Below are 18,817 nucleotides of genomic sequence, written 5' to 3' on the forward strand. Positions count from 1 at the left end.
ACGTAGTAAATTTGTAAAATACCAACAATTTCTAAATATATCAGTGTGTCATATTAAAACACTTAGCTGATGAAGTTAGGATACGTCAGCTACTAAAACAATAATTGATAGCCTGCAATAACTCATTTCTAAATAGATAATACATATGCTAGCTTAGTGTCTCAGTAAGGTGGTGGCAGTCCAGAAGTGGAAACAAAGCCAAATAAATATTATGCCTAAGACTCCTAAGAAAAATTATAGTAGATGGAGGATTATAATCCTACGGTAGAAATTGCCAACACTAAGTAGAGATACCTCAGCTACCATATAACGGCACTGTTAGCCTATACACTCAATTAAGAGCTAGATGTGAAGTCTGCTAGTTAAATTTCTCAGTTACCAAGTGGTAGCTTGCAATACCATCCCTGCAGAAATCTACATGAAATCAGAGTTAGCTAACAGGAAGAAGGATTAAAGGATCACTATAGGGTCAGTAACACAAACGTATTCCTGACCCTATAGTGCTAAACCCACCATTTAGGTGTACTTTCCCCCTTAACCTCCCTATAAATGTTTAAAACTCACCTTATTTGCAGCGCTGTGCTGGTCCACCGGCGCTGGTTCTGCCCCCTTTATGAAACCATCAAAATGGCCAATCCAATGCTTTCCCATAGGGAATTTGTAGCCATAGGGAATTTGTAACTGAAATTTTTTTTTTACTGTAATGTAAAATTAAATCCCACTATTATTATAAATTAAATCACACCAAATGCATTGATGTATGTTTTTAGGCAGTATGATTTTATGGACATATGTATTAGGCAGTATGAGTGTATGAATGTATGTATTAGGATGTGTGTGTGTGTCTGCTTTCACTTAATGTCTACCCAGTGCGTCTCCTTCCCTAAATGTATCCTCACTGCATTTCAGAGTTCAGTGAAAAAACCTCTGAGGGAAAATAGTTGCATCCATGAGGGGGCGGCAAAATGAATTGTTGCCTAGGGCGGCAATAATCCATGCACTGGCCCTGCTACTTACTATGACCTAAAGCAGCCAAGAAACAACTCAATTTAACTCCACAACTATAAAAGAGCAAAGAGTAATATAGATGAAATGTAACACGGATAAAAATTATGGATATATTCAAATCTAACATTTAAAAAGCTTGATCTAACTCTTCATTTAAACCATATGGTTTAAGTGTATTTAATTTGAAAATCCATTTAGTTTCTGCTGCATTGAGAATAATTTTTCTCTTAGTCATATCGTTAAACTTAGAAATTGATTCTATCCCCATAATCGATATGTCAGAGGGATCACTCTCATGGGCTAGTTGGAAGTGACGGGAGATTTTTTATCTTTATGTAAGATAGCCAAATGGTGTTCCTTAATTCAAATCTTTATGGATCTTGTGGTTTGTCCCACATAGTGAAGACTACAAGTGCAGGTAAGTAAATAAACAAGAAACGAGGAGTTACAATTGATCCTTTGTTTGACCATAAACTTATCCTCCCCCAATGCAGATACAAATTGGGTAACACCATGACAAATGTATTTACAGGTAAGACATCTGGTACCCCCATTTCTAAAATTACCCGTATTAGAGTTAAAAAGCAGACTTAGACCCTCATAAGCATATACAGTCAGGTCCATAAATATTGGGACATTGACACAATTCTAATATTTTTGACTCTATACACCAACACAATGGGTTTGAAATGAAACAAACAAGATGTGCTTTAACTGCAGACTTTCATCTTTAATTTGAGGGTATTTACATCAAAATCAGGTGGGGTTGTTAGAGATACTAAACTTCAACCATGGGTCCAATTTTAGTATGGGCCAATGTTTATGTAAAACACCTATATTGGCATCATATGAGTTATTAAAAACCATTGAAAAGACCGGTACTTTATTCTGGAACCCATCTTTAGTGCTAACATTAAGTTTGCACGGCTGCAACATTTTTTTATTTTTTTTTGTAAGTTAATTTTTATTGGATTTTGCTGTATCAGTTGTATGGAACAAAGCAATAGAATGCACATGTCCCTAATATTCAAATGCACAATCAGCATTACAGCCGCTCAGGGCTGCGATAAGCAAATCAAATGAAGTAGCAGTACAATTGTTTGTGTACATCACAAGTATCATGCAAATTTAGGTAGATGAGATAACATAAGTTCGAATAGCGTGAGTGATTTCTGCATGTTTGACGTAGGATTTTATGCTAGTGTGTAATGATCGGTCATCTTGACATGATGAGTCTGTTTGGGCCCCCATTCCAAATGCCCTTCGCTGAGCATGTCTGCTAGCAGAATGGTGATGCAGGTGCCCCAGTGGGCCATCCCCAGAGCAGTTCTCCTGTAAGCTCCAGTCGTTGCCCTCCTGTCTCTCTCTATAAATTAGGTCAGGTAAGAGTGGCCGGGGGGTGACAGTCCCCAGCCCATCTGGTCCAGCGATCCGAGACGCTCTCCTAAGTCTAATTCTGTACCCGAGTGGTACCCTCTCTGCCTCCCTGATCCCTCCCTGTGGCCCATATGTCAGCATATTTTGAAAGTCTGTGCGGTAGACCTCTAAAAGCCAGTGTGTCCATATGTCTAGGTATGTTTGTGAGCGACCCTGTGCTGTAAATGTCAGGTCTTCTAGTCCATGTAGCTCCATCATGTTTTCAAACCAGGTTGTCAATGGAGGGTGTGTGTCAGTTTTCCAGTACAAGGGTATGACATGTTTCACGGTGTTCAATATCACGTGTCTAACTTGGCTATGTTTCTGTGTCGTCAAGCACGTGAATGCACATGGTTCCATGCCAGGGGTGAGTTCCAACTTTTTAACAGCGACAGAATGGTATTATGTGTCTCAGTGGAAGGAAACTGGAAAAGAGCTGTGGTGCTTATTTTAGACTTCATCGATGGGATAAATAAGGGAATCCTCTCTGTATTTCTTGCCTTATTATGAGCATAAAGGATGGAATTAGAGGGATAGTCTTTTTCCAAGAAATGTCGGCAGAGTTCCAAGGCTTCTTCCTCATAGTGTTCGAACATAGAACAATTACGACGGAGTCTTATAAATTGTCCTAGGGTACATTAACAATCCAAGTGGGATGGTGTCGACTGGAGGCATTCAAGAAGCCATTGACATCCACTTTTTGCTGGTAAGTATTGGTCAAAACTTTACCATTCTCTCCCCAAAGCAGAAGGTCAAGGAATTCTATGTGTGTTTTCTAGTTATTGGAAGTAAATGAGAGACCTTAATCATTAAAATTGAGGAAGGTTACAAAATGATCAATTTCATTCCAATCTCCCTTCCAAATGATTAAAATGTTGTCAATGAAGCTATGATAAAAAACAGATGATCCATCCAGTGAGGGTACTCTAAGATAAATGATGGCTCAAAAATGCAAATAAAAAGATTTGCATATGAAGGCGCAAAGCTTTCCCTCATGGCTGTACCCTTCGTCTGAAGATAAAACACCTTAGCAAAGTTAAAATAATTATGTGTTAAAATAAACTGAGCACATTCAACAATGGATCCCGCCTGTGATAATGGAACAAGGGGATCTGAAAACAAAAAATGTTTTAGGACTGTAAGTCTAAAGCATGACTATTATTTGTATAAAGTTCTGTTACTTCTATAGTCAGCCAGCTATAATTTTCTTGCCACAACATATCCTGCATGAGAGAAAGAACATGGCTGGTGTCTTGAATGTAGGAGGAAAGGTTTACTACAAAACTCTGCAGATGTACATCAACCCATTCCGATAGTGGTGCAGTAAGAGACCCAATAGAGAAAACAATCGGGCCTCCCGGGGGATTGTCTAGACTCTTATGAATCTTTGGGAGGTAATAAAAGATGGGAATATCCCCAGGGCTTGAAAGGAGATAACCCTTTTTCTTTTTTTCTCTAGAGTACCTCTCCTGTGCATATTCTCAATGAGTTTAACTCTTTGGTAAATTGTGCGGTAGAGTCTTGTTGTAAGGGTGCAACGCGCACCTACATCAGGCCAAGACATGCGACATAGAAACGTCCACAATATCAGATCATAACCCAGTATCGTTGGTCCTCGCAGATTTGTACCAATTCAAAAACCGCAGCCCCTGGAGACTGAACGAACACCTCCTTAATAAACCTTCTTTCCGGGAAAAGATTAGGAATGAAATGGACCTATACTTCACTTCCAATGCCCCCACCGGCCCAACCCCACTCTGTGGCTAGCACACAAAGCAGTTATCCGGGGAATTCTGATAGGCAGAGCGGCATATCTCAAAAAGATTAACCATAACACATTGCTCACACTCCTCAAAAAGGTCCAGGACCTCCACAGATCAAATCAAGCTAATCCCACAAAGGCGCTCCAACAACAAATACAACGCACACAAAACAAAATCAGCGACATCCACCTCCGCAAGGCAAATGCAGTGTTAAAGAAACTTAAAGCCACTTCCTACTCAATAGGCAACAAAGCTACGAAAACTCCTGGCACTGAGACTTAGGGACAAGCAAGCACGAGCGAGAACACAATTCCTAAATACACAAACCGGGCAAAAAGTAATGCAACCCACGCAGATTTGTAATGAATTTGCTCACTACTATGGCACTCTCTACAACCTGAATGACGACCCAAACTCACCCCATCCCACCCCAGCGTCCATAAGAGCATACCTTAACTAACTCGCACTCCCCACTATTGACGCACAGCAAACAGCACGACTCGTTGCCCCAATCACCACAGAGGAGGTGCTCCACTATATAGATGCAATGCCCAGAGGTAAAGCACCAGGCCCCGATGGGTACACTAATACATATTACAAAACATTCAAACACGAACTAGCCACACCTCTTACTCAATTCTATAACGAAGCGACTAAACAGGGCTCTTTCCCCACTGAGTTCCTGTCAGCACACGTCATCACAATCCCTAAACCAGGGAAACCTCCAACTACATGCCAAAACTTTAGACCAATATCCCTGATCAACGCAGATGCTAAACTATACGCAAAAATCCATGCTGACCGCCTCAAAACAATACTACCTTCCCTAATACACACAGATCAAGTGGGATTCGTGGCAGGCAGGCAGGCAGGGCCCGTAAAACACCAGGAAAGTCCTTAACATATACCACCTCCTAAAATGGACTAAAACAGAGAGCATTATGCTCTCGCTAGACGCTGAAAAGTGTTTGATCGCCTTAACTGGCATTTCCTACACGAAGCCCTGACACTCTACGGCTTTCCACCACCCTTCCTATCTGTCATCCGAGCCTTATACAGTAGCCCCACGGCAACAGTGCTGACCTCGGGATTCTGCTCTTAACCCTTCCCGATCACTAACGGCACACGCCAAGGATGCCCCCTATCTCCCCTCCTGTACGTCCTAGGACTAGAGCCCCTGGCGATAGCCATCCACGAGAACAATAGCATTCATGGTGTGTCACTTGGCCGAACGGAGTATAAACGTAATCTCTTCGCAGACGACATACTACTCACACTCACCCAACCACTCATTTCTCTCCCATCACTACACATAGCATTACACACATACAGTCAACAATCCTACTACAAACTTAACATCACCAAAACACAAGCGATGTGCCTCAACGTACCTAGAACCACGGGAAGACTTACTAAAATCAGCCCACGAATACGACTGGAGAGTAGACCACCTAACGTTCCTAGGCATCAGAATAACTAACAAACTTACCGACCTATTCACAGCTACACAAAACTGTTACGTGAAATCGAAAAACAACTGCTCAGCTGGAAAAATCTGTTCCTTTCCTGGGTCAGGAGAATAGCTGCGATCAAAATGACAATACTCCCCAAAATACTATATCTTTTCCGGTCACTGCAAATCAAGATCCCACAAAACTATTTGACAAGCCTGCAAGCAATTCTACTACGCTTCAGCTGGAATGGGAAGCACCCCAGAGTTTCTAAGGCCCTGCTCTTCAGACACACAAAACAGGGGGGAATGGGATTTCCTAACCTAAAATCATACTACTATTCAGCCCTACTCACGAATGCCATCAGCGCACACTCAACGGAACACCCCCCACAATGGGTAGCATTAGAAAGCCAGTTCTGCACTAACAAAGACCTGTCTTCCACGCTGTGGACCCCCCAACACACAAGACCAAGAAACATGGACATGTTGCCCACCACCAAATTCTTACTGTCAACGTGGGACGGCTGCAGAAGAAAGCTATGCTCGGCTTACCCTTGGGCACTAGCTGCTCCCATCAAAATCTTACACCATTGCAACGGCACATTCCCGCACCTAAAATGGGAAGAAAGAGGCATCACACACATATTCCACCTCTACACGTCTGAAGGCCTGAAACCCTTCTCAGACTTACAAACCGAGTTTGCTCTCCCTCCGAACTTCACGTTCGCTTACCTCCAAATAAAAGCTCTACTGAATGATAACTCAATTCACACAAGGAGACAGACATTACGGACCACAGCGACGAAGTTCGAACTGCAATGCATGACAGCACTACCCCTGAAGAAAGCGCTCTCCAACTGCTATGATAGCCTCACAAATACTGACACGGGAGAAACCTGGAAATTCATGTATGACTGGCAAGAAGATCTCCAAACACTTATCTCCCCACAAGAATGGAAGAAAATCTTCACAGCGCACGAAGGAATGTCCACCTGCGCAGCCCACTTTGAGACGTCACGTAAAGTACTATATAGGTGGTCCCTCTCGATTACACTTCATGTACCCAGAAGCGACAGAAGTATGCTGGCGTTGTAAGTCACACAGAGGCACAATGTTGCATGTATGGTGGACCTGCAACACTGTAAACGAACTCTGGAAAACAACGGAGAGATTAGTTCAAGAAACTACGGACTGTACCCTACCACACGAACCAAGAACGGTACTCTTACGGTCGCTACCAGATAACATCCCCAAACCAGCAAAAAAAATGATATATCTCATATTGAGCACAGTGTCCACTCTAATAGCTAGAAACTGGAAGACCACTACTCTCCCCTCAATCCAAGAAATTACAACCCTGATGTCGACAACAGTGGAATATGAACTCCTTATGTGGAACCAAATGAAGATAGGGAAAATGAGCCCTTCCATAGATGAGATGTGGCAAACCTACCTATTAAAGCAGAAGTTACCTACACAACCTCCATAGCCTATTGCGACGAAAGGCTACCATAACTCAGAATCCACACAATGCTTACCATGAAGACCAGAGGTCTCTACTTGCCACTCACATGATACACCAATGCACCACATGACGATGCATGACCCTAGACATGACTCTCATCCCTCAGTTGACCCCTGCCGGGACAGACTTCACCAGGTACCGCGCCCACTACGTTCACCAGGTTTCTTTACCCCACCTTCTCCCTCCCACCCCCCAACCCCTCCCTCAACCCCCAAACCTTGGCATCGAGCCTTGACGAGGAACACGACAACACGCTCCAGACCCTCACACGACATCATCAACGTAGGTGTTACAAAAGAGCCACCCCACACAGGTATCTACTGTTGCTCGAGCCACGTAGACGTATAAACATCACAAGCCTCAATGGGCTTAGAATGGGAGACAACACCTAGTATTTTGAACTGTCAGACCTTTATGACGGAGCTACAGCTAGACAGTGAACAGCAAACCCATACCTGACTTGAGCACTTGGAACAAACTTAAGCACCACGTTCTCAAGGGTAATATGTCACACGTCCAATGTTTAATCTAATGTTCGCACCTACCACATAAGGCACAAATTGTTAATACTGACACCATGTTATGTCGTGTACTGTGAAAGATTCCTCATTGTATGAAAAATGAATTGTAAACATGCTAATTGTGTCATATTGAACAAAACCTTTTTGATCCCCCACCCCGCTTTCCTTCTGTATCCCCATACTATTTGAAAACAATGAAAAAAAAGTTACAAAAAAAAAAGAGTAGAGGCTATGGAAGAAATGCAGAGATGCTATAATGTGAAAATTAGAGGCATACCAAAGGCTCTGGGACGTGCTGACTAACCACACGTTATTCAACGGCTATTATCAGCAGTGTTGCCCTAAGCAAGCCAACGTAGTGAAGCTGGATGGCATGTTCAGCATACCTAAACTGGTGACTATGCCGGCCTCAGCAGCTTCCAACCTTTCATTATTCAGTTCCAGTCACCCCAGGACAAGCCTCTCCTTCTTGTCGCAGTATGGGCACTACCCTACAATTCTTCCCGGACCTCACAAGGAACTCTCTCACATGGTGCAGGTCCTTGAAACCCCACCTGCAATATTTACACACTGGAGAAGTTACTTGCAGATAGGGGACTCCAGGATTTCTTTTATTCACCCACCAAGGGACTATCAATAGGGTAAGAAGCTATGAAGAGTTGAAGACACTACTGAGTAAGTCTTGTCTCCTTGAGTTGCCCAATACTGCTGCAGCAAACTTGTCTCACTTGAACCCCACAAAGGTTAAGAAGTTTACCCTGTGCTCAGCATGAGCCACCATGTCCACCTAAGCAGAGACTTGAACTGTTCACTCCTGGGTACACCCTCAAACTGCAGCTTCTCTTGAGGAGCCTATCTTTTTTTCTAGAGGTCTACTAATGTAAACCACCTTTATTGTTTATGTATATTTTTATTCCCTTCTCTTCTTTTGTTTTGTTACTTACATTTGCTAATTGTTTTCATGGTTAAATTTTACTTCTCCATATCGGAGAATATTGAAAGCCTTAATGGCTTAATAGCCTTTATAGTACCCTAGACAAATCCTGGTCAACTGCCGTGGCCTATGTACTCCCCCCTCCTTATTCCTAGGCCTGACTATACATTGGCAACTACTACTATATAGGAGGGGGTACTTTCTCTTACGGGTGCTGGACCTCTGTTGCATGTAACCTATGTTCCACCCTCCAGCCATGGGAGGAATACTAGTCGACTGTTAATTTAACCTTACCTCACTGTTTTATACCTCTAAAACCCTAATTCTACATGCCATTTTGTATGAGATGCGAAACTGCTCCTTATTGTCTTCTGCCTATGTTTTATAACCAACTGGTTCATATGATTATTGTAGTCATGTGGAATGAGCAAAAATGAAGAATAAAAAAAAAAAAAAATAAGGAATAAGGAATAAGGTTCCTGCTGATTCCACTGGGAGTATGATTGAGAGCTATATTTTCCTTGTCTGCAATACAATAATAAAGTTTAACCAAAACATGTAAAGCATACTGAGGGGCTTTTTTCAACAGCAATAACTGACAAGGCATGAAAACCAAAAGGAAGTCCAGCAGGTCATTTTATCTCTAGATAATAGTGTTTCCCAAATACTACTAAAATCTTTATGCTTGGAGCCAAAATAAAACAAATAAATATATAAAAACAGGAGCAAGGGGAAAAAATAGGATATGGCATAGAAATGTCATTAAATGGAAAGAACTATGTAACATAATATGACACCGGATTTAATTTACAATAAATTACCTTCATTAAGGCCAAATGGAGAAAGGAATTTATAGAGTTATATAAAGAAATATTCTTTTCTACTCAGCTTCTTGCCCAAATCTCTCTTTGCTGGTCTAAAATCACTAATTCAGTGCCTGCAAATTTTAAGAAATGGGAATCTCCTTTGTGACATAATTTCAAATGTCTGGATATGGGAGTATCTAAAATGGTACTGTTAACAGAATTTCACATGCTCAAAGATACAATGATTGAAAGGGCAAAACGTCTTGCCCACATACTTTAATCCACAACTGCACATTACAAAATACACTGTCTCAGTTCTATTGCAGATTAAACCAAATTTAACCTGAACTTACTCGGAATATTCAATGTTCCATATTTTCTTAGAATCTCTCTGAATGATTTTGCATGCTTTGCTGCGCTTACAAGTACCTACAACTGGCTTTGATAGCCATATATTCAGAGGGTACCGTGTCTGAAGAAGGCTTTGGACCAGTAAATAATATAGACTTTCACATATTCTGGCTTTTAATTGACGATCCTAACTTAGGAAGGGTCAGTATCTTGTAAGAATATTCTTACCAGGTTTCCATCCTGCATTGAATGTACCTATGTATCGTGTGGGTAACTTGGCGTGCAATGGCACAGTTTTATGTTCATTAATGAGAGGCACCGTATCAGTAATGAGTACTCCATTTGCTTTATACTGAGGAGATGCCTGCTTTCTTCATACTCCTCAGTATTTAAATTAGAACTGGGAAACCTGAAGATCCACACCAATTGATAAAGCCCTTACCGGCGAAACGCGTCTTGGACCTACATAAGGATTGAATGAAGGATTCATTGCCTATTTATATTTGTATTTCTAAGCTGATTTTATTTACTACTTTGTTTTATTTGTAATAAACTATATTTCTTAAAGTCCCCTTTTTACCTTCATCTTGAACTTACCATTCCGATTCCAACAGGGAAGTCTCACCCTAGGAATTTGACACTAAGTGGGAATTTTTGGAGCCAGTTATTTAACAGGCTCCAAGTAAGGTGAGCAGGCAATTTTATACCAAATATATTTTGATTGTTGAAATAGCCACACCTAGATTATTTCTTTTTCTGCTTTATCTCCATATTGCTGCTGGGAGAAAATATACAGAAGAAAGTTTTCTGGTGCCACCTAAAAGGCCCAGACTCTCCTCTTGTTTAGAGCCGATATCGAAAAAGGGGAAAATCCCCTATATGTACTAAGGGGTAAGTATAAATATATTTTAAGCGCTGCACTTTTGAACTCTGTGTGCTAGGTGGTGGGGTCAATCACCCAAACACAGAGTTAGCTTTCTATTTATATTATTTGTTTTAGTGGATCTTTTGGGATATCCAAAAAGTGTGCAATAGCTGATGGTATCACAATCAAAATTACTATTATCACTGTTAAGCACCTTATATACACTGTTCTATCTTTCATTCTTACACACAACTTTTTAATTCAGTATATTACCACTGGGGGACCACACACACCGCTGCCATTTCACTAAAGGGGGCATGGTCACTATCAAGAGTCAGAAATTATTATTTGCCATTGTGGTAAAAGTGGAAAATGCAGTAAATTATTTTTTTTTTTTGGGGGGGGGGGGAGGGGTTGTAGCTATAGTAGAAATTGATGTGTGGAAAAAATATTAATCTGTAATCTAACTTTATTGTAGTTGTGCAGGATTTTCAAGATAATGTAGCTGAGAGGAAGCATGGTTTATGGACAACATAAAAACACTAAAACTCTTGAGAGATGCCACGTATTGATCAGAGCTCAAAATGTTCATTTACAAGTAGCCCTGGCTAGTAAAATCTAATCCTGGTGAGTAGCAATTTATACTATGTATAACTATGTATACTATGGCTTGCAGTGTTGCACATAAAACAAAAAAGAGAAGTAAAATAAACAAATGGATTCTGGGTTTGTTACATGTTATTTTATTCATTTATTTTTAAGGATTGGACACTAAAATACATTTGCTTATCCTTGATTTATAGTAAATAATTTAAATAAACTATTAAAGACAATGGGAGCATGTTGCTTTAACTAATAACATTCTGTGGATGAATGCAATAATTATTTTGATCAACATTTTAATTGTGTGCTGTCAAAATATAATATTGTCTTGAGTACTAGCATCCAAAGAGTCAAGGACACACAGCCATGTAATTCTGTTGTTTATTCAGTACCTCTAGAAAACCTGACATGCTCTTTGAACTTGAACTACTGGGTTCTTAGGGAACACTGGTCCAAACACATTCTATTTTGGGAGTTGGTAGCTGAAAAATAGCCTTTGTGTGAACTACGGAACATGCTGATTTCTCAGGTATCCTATGAATCAAAGGCACATTCTACAATGGCTATTGTCTGAGAGACTCAATACTGATTAAATAGTAATTGAGAGGAAAATAAAACAAATTGCCTGGGTTTGGGGTTTTGTTGTTTTTTGTGGTCTCATGATGAGGACAGTGCTGACACTGGCCATCTGATAACCATTATGTAAATTAACATTGTTATGCAAATCAATCTAGTTACCAGCTACTATAAATTAGGAAGAAATTGTTCAGTTTGCATCAGTTGATCAACATACTCACGATGGGAAAGGTAATATACACAAAGTTATTTTATATGTATAGTTGATAATGTATAGTGAGATAAGCTTTTGCTTATCCTAATGGAAATTAGTTGAAGCAACCTATGGGAAATCAATGAGTCTTTTTAAAGGGACCACCATCTCAAATTACGATAATTAAAATGGGTCATTTTGAAAGGTATTTTACAAAATATCTCAGCAATATATCACACATGTAGGTATTTATTATTAAGTCAAAGTAGCTGCATTATGGAATGCAACTAGAACATATAGGTCCTTTCATGTTATAATGGGACATTTATGGTGAACAATGTGCAGTTGGCATTTGAATGTTTAAGTAAAGCTTATAGACCAGCCACTAAGGTAGGTTTTTTTGAAATAAAAATACTAGACATGAACACAACTTATTAACAAATATTAATATCAAAGACAATTAAATTAAAGCAAGGAGATTGGAAATATACAAGGGCAAACAGTTTTTATATTGCTTTAGCCTACCAGCTTGTGCTCGCACAGGTTCACTGTTGATTTGAAGCATTATGTCTGTCTACATGACAGTAAACTAGAAAAATTCCAAATATCACTATATTTCCAGATCATCTTCTTTGAGGACAGGAACTTTCAGGGTCGCTCCTACGAGGGCAGCTCTGACTGTTCAGAGTTAAACTCATTCTTCAGCCGCTGCAACTCCATCCGAGTGGAGAATGGAAACTGGATGATATATGAGCGCCCCAATTACACTGGACACCAATATTTTGTGAAACAGGGCGAATATCCAGACTGCCAGCACTGGTCTGGACTGAGTGACTCAATCAGGTCCTGCCGTCTGATACCACAGGTAAAACTACCATTTTAAGTTTTGTTATTACTTTATACTATGATTATTACAATAGTCTCACATGACTCAGATTTAGTATTTTTGCGTTTATGACCACCTTACTGCATGGTTATCTTACATGCTCTTACCAGAGCCTTTGGAAATCTTACCTGATATTTATATGTTTTGAGTAACAGAAAAAAGTTACTTTTCAGGAATTAATATTAATTGTTCTTCCTTTGTTGGAAGGATAAAATATGAGCTCCGTTTGCTAAACAGTGAATTGACACTATGTGGGGAAATCTCTGAATTGTAGAATTTTAACCAAGTCATCTACTTTATGCAAAATTTTGCAGTTCAGTTTAGAAGACTACAATTTACTGTTAATTAAATAAACCCCACATGGTTTTTGTTCATCCCTATGTATGCAAGAAGATTGTTTACATTCTTAAACACTACACGTGTTTTATTCATGAACATATTATTTTGTTACTTATCATTATTACTTTTTTTGCTTTTGTTAGAGTTTTTTTTTTACAGACCTTAAGTAATGTTTTGTTTTTTTAACTATCAGATAAGCTAAGTTCTTTGTAAAAAATTGAATCTAAAACATGAGTATTTCTCCATTCTATTATATAAAAAGTCCTCCTGAACCAATTCTGGTGCACAATACTACAATTGTAGCAATACAATGTTTCAGCTGCTTGCTCCAAATATATCATTACACCCTCACATTACTTTTTTGAGAGCTGCATAAGACCTGTTTTAGATCTCACCAGTTGTATGCTAAGCAAATTCTTGCTATTTGTAAGATGTCATATGTTTACCGTACAGCACCGTGGCTCTTATAGAATCAGGATCTACGAGAAGGAGGACTTCCGAGGTCAAATGATGGAGTTCACTGAAGATTGTCCCCATGTGAATGAGGAATTCAATTATCATGACATCCACTCCTGCAATGTGCTTGAAGGAAACTGGATCTTCTATGAACAGCCCAACTACAGAGGACGTCAGTATCTTCTGAAAACTGGAGAATACAGGCGTTTCACTGACTGGGGCGCCATGAATGCCAGAATTGGATCATTTAGACGCATTGCTGATTCATATTAAAAAAGAAAAAAAGATTAGATTTTTCCACGTGCTTAAACTCATTGCTATTTACCTAATAAATTCATTTTCCTTCAAGTTCAGTATTATCTCAGTGTCAAATAATTTCTATAAGGCCATGATTCACAGCAGGGGTGAATCCACCTCACTGACAATAAAATATTATGTGACAAGGTGAGTGTGACATTGTATTTGTGGATGAGTGTCTTGGGATTAGGGTTTAATGTAATAGCTTGAGTGTGGCAGGGTGAAGGAGGGCAAGTGCGCCAGAGTGATAGGAGATGGCTGTGACAGGGTTGGAGGGTGATTGTGACAGTGTGAGAGAAGGTGAGTGTGACAGGTTTATGGGGGTTAATGTAATAGGGTGAGTGTGGCAGAGTGATGGGCAGTGAGTGGTTGGTGGGGGTGACAGGAGTAGGGGGGGTTAATATGAGTGAAGCAGGGTGATGGAAGGTGACAGTGTGTGCGAGGATGAAAGTGTGTAGGAGGGGTGACATTTTTGGGGGTGACAGCAGTGTATGGGTGGGGTCACTGCGTGGGACAGTGACATTGTGTGGGGATAAAAGTGTGGGGGAGGGTGACTGTATGTAGAGGGTGACAGTGTGTATGTGGTGACTCTGTGTAGAGGGTGACTGTGTGGGGAGGGTGACTGTGGGTGGGGATGACAATGTCTGTGAGGGTGACAGTGTGTGGGTTGATGACAGTGTGTGGGCTGTGAGTGTGTGGGGATGTGACAGTGAGCGGGGGTGACAGTGGGTGAGAAAGTGACAGTGTGTGGAAGGGTGACAGTATGTGGGGGGGTAACAGTGTGAGGGGGAGTGACAGTATGTGAGAGGGTGATAGTGTGTGCCGGTTACAGTGTGTACATGGTGACAGTGTGTAGGATAGTGACAGTGTGGGGGGTGTGGAAGTGTGTGACAGTGTGTGGGTGTGACAGTGCTTGGGAGTGAGACAATGTGTGAAGGAGTGACAGTGTGAGAGAGGGAGACAGTGTGTGGGGGGGTAGTGTATGGGGGGATAGTGTGTGGGGGAGGGAAACAGGGTGAGAGTGTGTGGGGAGGCTGTGTTTTAGTGACAAGCCTTTCCACACAAAAAAATTTTTAAGCAGTAATCTATTCCCTTGTGGCCCAGTAGTCACCTTCCCTGGTGGTCCGGTGGGCTAGCTACCCGATCTACAGCTCCGCCAAGTGCAGAGTTGTAGTCCATGTGGTAGGTATCTTGTAAGCTCCGGCACTTAAGGTCTGGAGCAGTGATGCAGACCGAAGGTACTGGGCTGTCTCTCCCCTCCCCAGTGTTGTGGCCTCGCACCCGGCGGCACACAGGGTAAGCCGCCAGATATCTACCAGTGTCAAGCCCTCTGTCGATTGGATTGGTCTGCATTATGTATACAAATCAACAAGATATTCTGTGTTGTTAGGCGCTTAGGTGAAAATAAAGGTGCTTTTAAATATAGCAGCTCTCACACAAAAATAGGAACTCCCCAATCCAATTATATTACAATGCAGAAAAAAAACACTATTACACAACCAAATGCCAATAGTGAGAGTGTGTAGCGCTAAGAAATAATTACTTACTCCCCAAGACTATTTAGGGGCTACGTAGATAACGGTGGGAAAAAATGAGAAATATATGGTGTATTACAATATCCAAATGGGGATATAAACCCTTTAATGAGAAGCACTCAGTGCTTTAATTAGAAGCACTCACTGCTCCAGACCTCAAGTGCCAGAGCTTACAAGATACCTTCCACATGGACTGCAACTCTGCACCTGGCGGAGCTGTAGATCCGGTAGCTAGCTCACCGGACCACCAGAGAAGGTGACTACTGGGCCACTAGGGAATAGATTACTGCCTAAAACATTTTTTGTGTGGAAAGGCTTGTCACTAAAAAACAGCCTCCCCACACACTCTCACCCTGTTACCCTCCCCCACACTATCCCCCCACACATTATACCCCCACACACTGTCTCCCTCTCTCACACTGTCACTCCTACACACATTGTCACACTCCCAAGCCTTGTCACCCCCACACACTTCCACACCCCCCACACTGTCACTATCCTACACACTGTAACTGGCACACACTATCACCCTCTTACATACTGTCACTCCTCCTCACACTGTTACCCCCCCCCCCACATACTGTCATCCACCACATACTGTCTACCCTTCCATACACTGTCACCACCGCTCACTGTCACATCCCCACACACTCAGTGCTTCTAATTAAAGGGTTTATATCCCCATTTGGATATTGTAATACACTATAAACCTTTTTATTTTAAGCAGACATGCAACAGCATAGAGTCCATATTTGAGTTCCATTACCCGATCAAAGTAGTCCAGGCACTCAAGGTCTTCACACATCAGCAGATTTATTGGAAACACATGACCGATAAAGCAACATTTCGATCCTTTCAGGGATTTTTACCAAGCTTTATCAACCTGAAGGGATCGAAACGTTGCTTTATCTGTCATGTTTTTCAAGTAAATCTGCTGATGTATGAAGACCTTGAGTGCCTGGACTACTTTGCTGTTATTGTATTTTGATGCATGTCAGCATCAAGTAGTTATTTTGTTTTTGAAGTTCTATGAGGGTACTTCTTCATGTTGACAAAATATCTTTCAGTATTACATTATTCTACTCAATTTACTGACACAATGCTTCATAGAACTGTTTTTAAAAAAACGAGTGCCAGTATGCAATGGAAACTGTGCAGTACCGATTCCCCTTGATCCATTGTTTGTTCACATGTCTTAGCCTTGGACAAAACTAAGGTCCAGAACTGTCCCTGTGCTCACTGTCTTCACATTTTTACAAACAATACAAAAAAGCAATAGCTATGAGTAAAAAAGGCGCTAGTAACAAATAATAATTTCGATTTATTTTTTTTAAGAAAGGGAAAAAATGGCTGCTACCAACGTCAAGTGGTTCTTCCCAAAACCCAACGCTTAATAACTGCAGTGAAAATAAAAACATGTAGTGATTAGTGAAACAAAATTAGTGAAACAAATTAGTGAAACAAATGTCACAAAACACTATTGTGGAGCGCTTGGTGGGTGTAATTAAGCGTAACGCTCAGACTATAGTTATTGATAGATGAAACAATATCTAAAAAAAAATCTAAAAATAAATACAAATAGCACAATAATGTGCAATAAGTAATATGGTGAATTAAACAACTGTGCAAATAAGTAGAGCCTTTGAGGTTTGTCTTCACGCCCAGCAACATAGTTCAGGGTAAATTGTTTCATAAAGTAGGAAGACATATGAAAGTGTTGCTGACAATTTTTTTTTTTGGAGCAGTTTATTAACTCTGTTGGAATTTTTTTATCTTTTTTTGCACAGTAAACTTTATTTTTTAATATACGCTGAGATTTTTTTGGTGACCCAAGAGCCTTATATCAATTATCAAACCTTTTGCCAACAGAAAAACTCTGTCTGGCGGTCTCCTGAAATGGAAATGTCTGTAAAAAAAAAAAAATGGCAGAAATTACTGTACATCAAACCATAATTTTTTAGTTCACTTAAAATTACAAACAAAACAGTGGTGGAATTCAAACATGAATTTGAAGAACACTTGCGTAAGAAGCCATTTGTATCATCAGTGACTCCAGCAGTGATAATATGGAATATATTTGGGTTGTGCAAGATTCCAATGCGTACTAGATGTGCAAAGTGAATTGAAAATCTGTATAAAAGGGGAAATTATTTATTTTCCAGATGATAATGATGACGACAAGAAAGCACTACAAAAGGAAGAGATGACAAATTAGCAAGAGTAAAAACCTATTCCATCTTAGACCCTAGTAATGCTACATGTCTATAAAACTTTCAAGAACATTGGTTTAAAAGTTACCCATCTGCAATACAATTTTGCATTTAAAGGAGTGTTATGGTTCTATTGTGCTAAAACTGCAATCATGAATCTGACTCATCTGGAGCATTTGAGTGTATAGGTTTTAAAAGTCAGGGGAAAGCTATTAAAATGATAAAAACCATAAGAGTAATTTTACTTATTTTTATTACGTTATTTGAAACAGCTGCTGTATCATAGAGATCCACAGGCAAATTACGTTCAACTTTTATAGCAAGTTCAAGAGCTGGATAATGATCCATGGTTTAGTTTTATCAATATAATCCAGACAATAGAACTGACGGAAAAACAAGGAACCCCACTTTGTGCACATTAATAAAAGGATGACAATTTTAAGCAATTTGCGTGTGTAGATGAAAAGCCTTAAGTGGATTACAAACAATAAATGGATTCAAGCATTCACTATGAGTTTGTACTGTTATGGTTTCACACAAGAAATAAAAAGTGATATTGCTAAATTGATCAACAAATTCCAAATTTTAGAAGACCAAATGGGAAATATGGACTTTTAAATAAAAACATTAAACGCAGTTGTAACACAAATGACTACGAAAATCAACTACCTTGAAAATAAAATTGATGATCTTGAAGACCCTTCCTGAAGAAAAAATTTAAGACTTCGGAATTTTAAAGATACAGACAGGCAAGCAGACCTGCGCCAAATACTGCATGACTATTTTATAGCACTGGGTCTTATCTTTAATAAATACGACAAAAACATTGATAGGTGCCATAGGCTGAATAAACCATCTAATGTAGCTTCTGAGGCACCTAGAGACATAGTGTGTTTTCATTCTTATGAATTTAAAGAAAAAGTTCTAAAAGCGAATAGAGGGAAAGGTCTAAAAGAAGGTATATATTCCAACATAATTGCTCTCCCCGATCTATCCTATAACACGAGAAATAAAAGCAAACAGTTTGCATCAGAAATCAATATCCTTAACAAGCATAAAATAAGATACAGATGGAGATTT

General features: G+C 40.0%; 1 protein-coding gene across 1 annotated transcript; it reads left to right on the forward strand.

The window, feature by feature from the left end:
* Positions 1-12,009: 12,009 nt before the first annotated feature.
* On the forward strand, positions 12,010-14,046 carry LOC134570812 (gamma-crystallin 1-like). The gene is made up of 3 exons (XM_063428792.1): positions 12,010-12,052; positions 12,637-12,879; positions 13,693-14,046. Exons 1-3 carry the CDS (start codon positions 12,044-12,046, stop codon positions 13,966-13,968), a joined length of 528 nt encoding a protein of 175 aa, XP_063284862.1. The 5' UTR covers positions 12,010-12,043; the 3' UTR covers positions 13,969-14,046.
* The last annotated feature ends 4,771 nt before the right edge of the window (positions 14,047-18,817 follow it).

The sequence above is a fragment of the Pelobates fuscus genome, chromosome 8 (assembly GCF_036172605.1).
Source record: "Pelobates fuscus isolate aPelFus1 chromosome 8, aPelFus1.pri, whole genome shotgun sequence".
NCBI classification, from domain to species: Eukaryota; Metazoa; Chordata; class Amphibia; order Anura; family Pelobatidae; genus Pelobates; species Pelobates fuscus.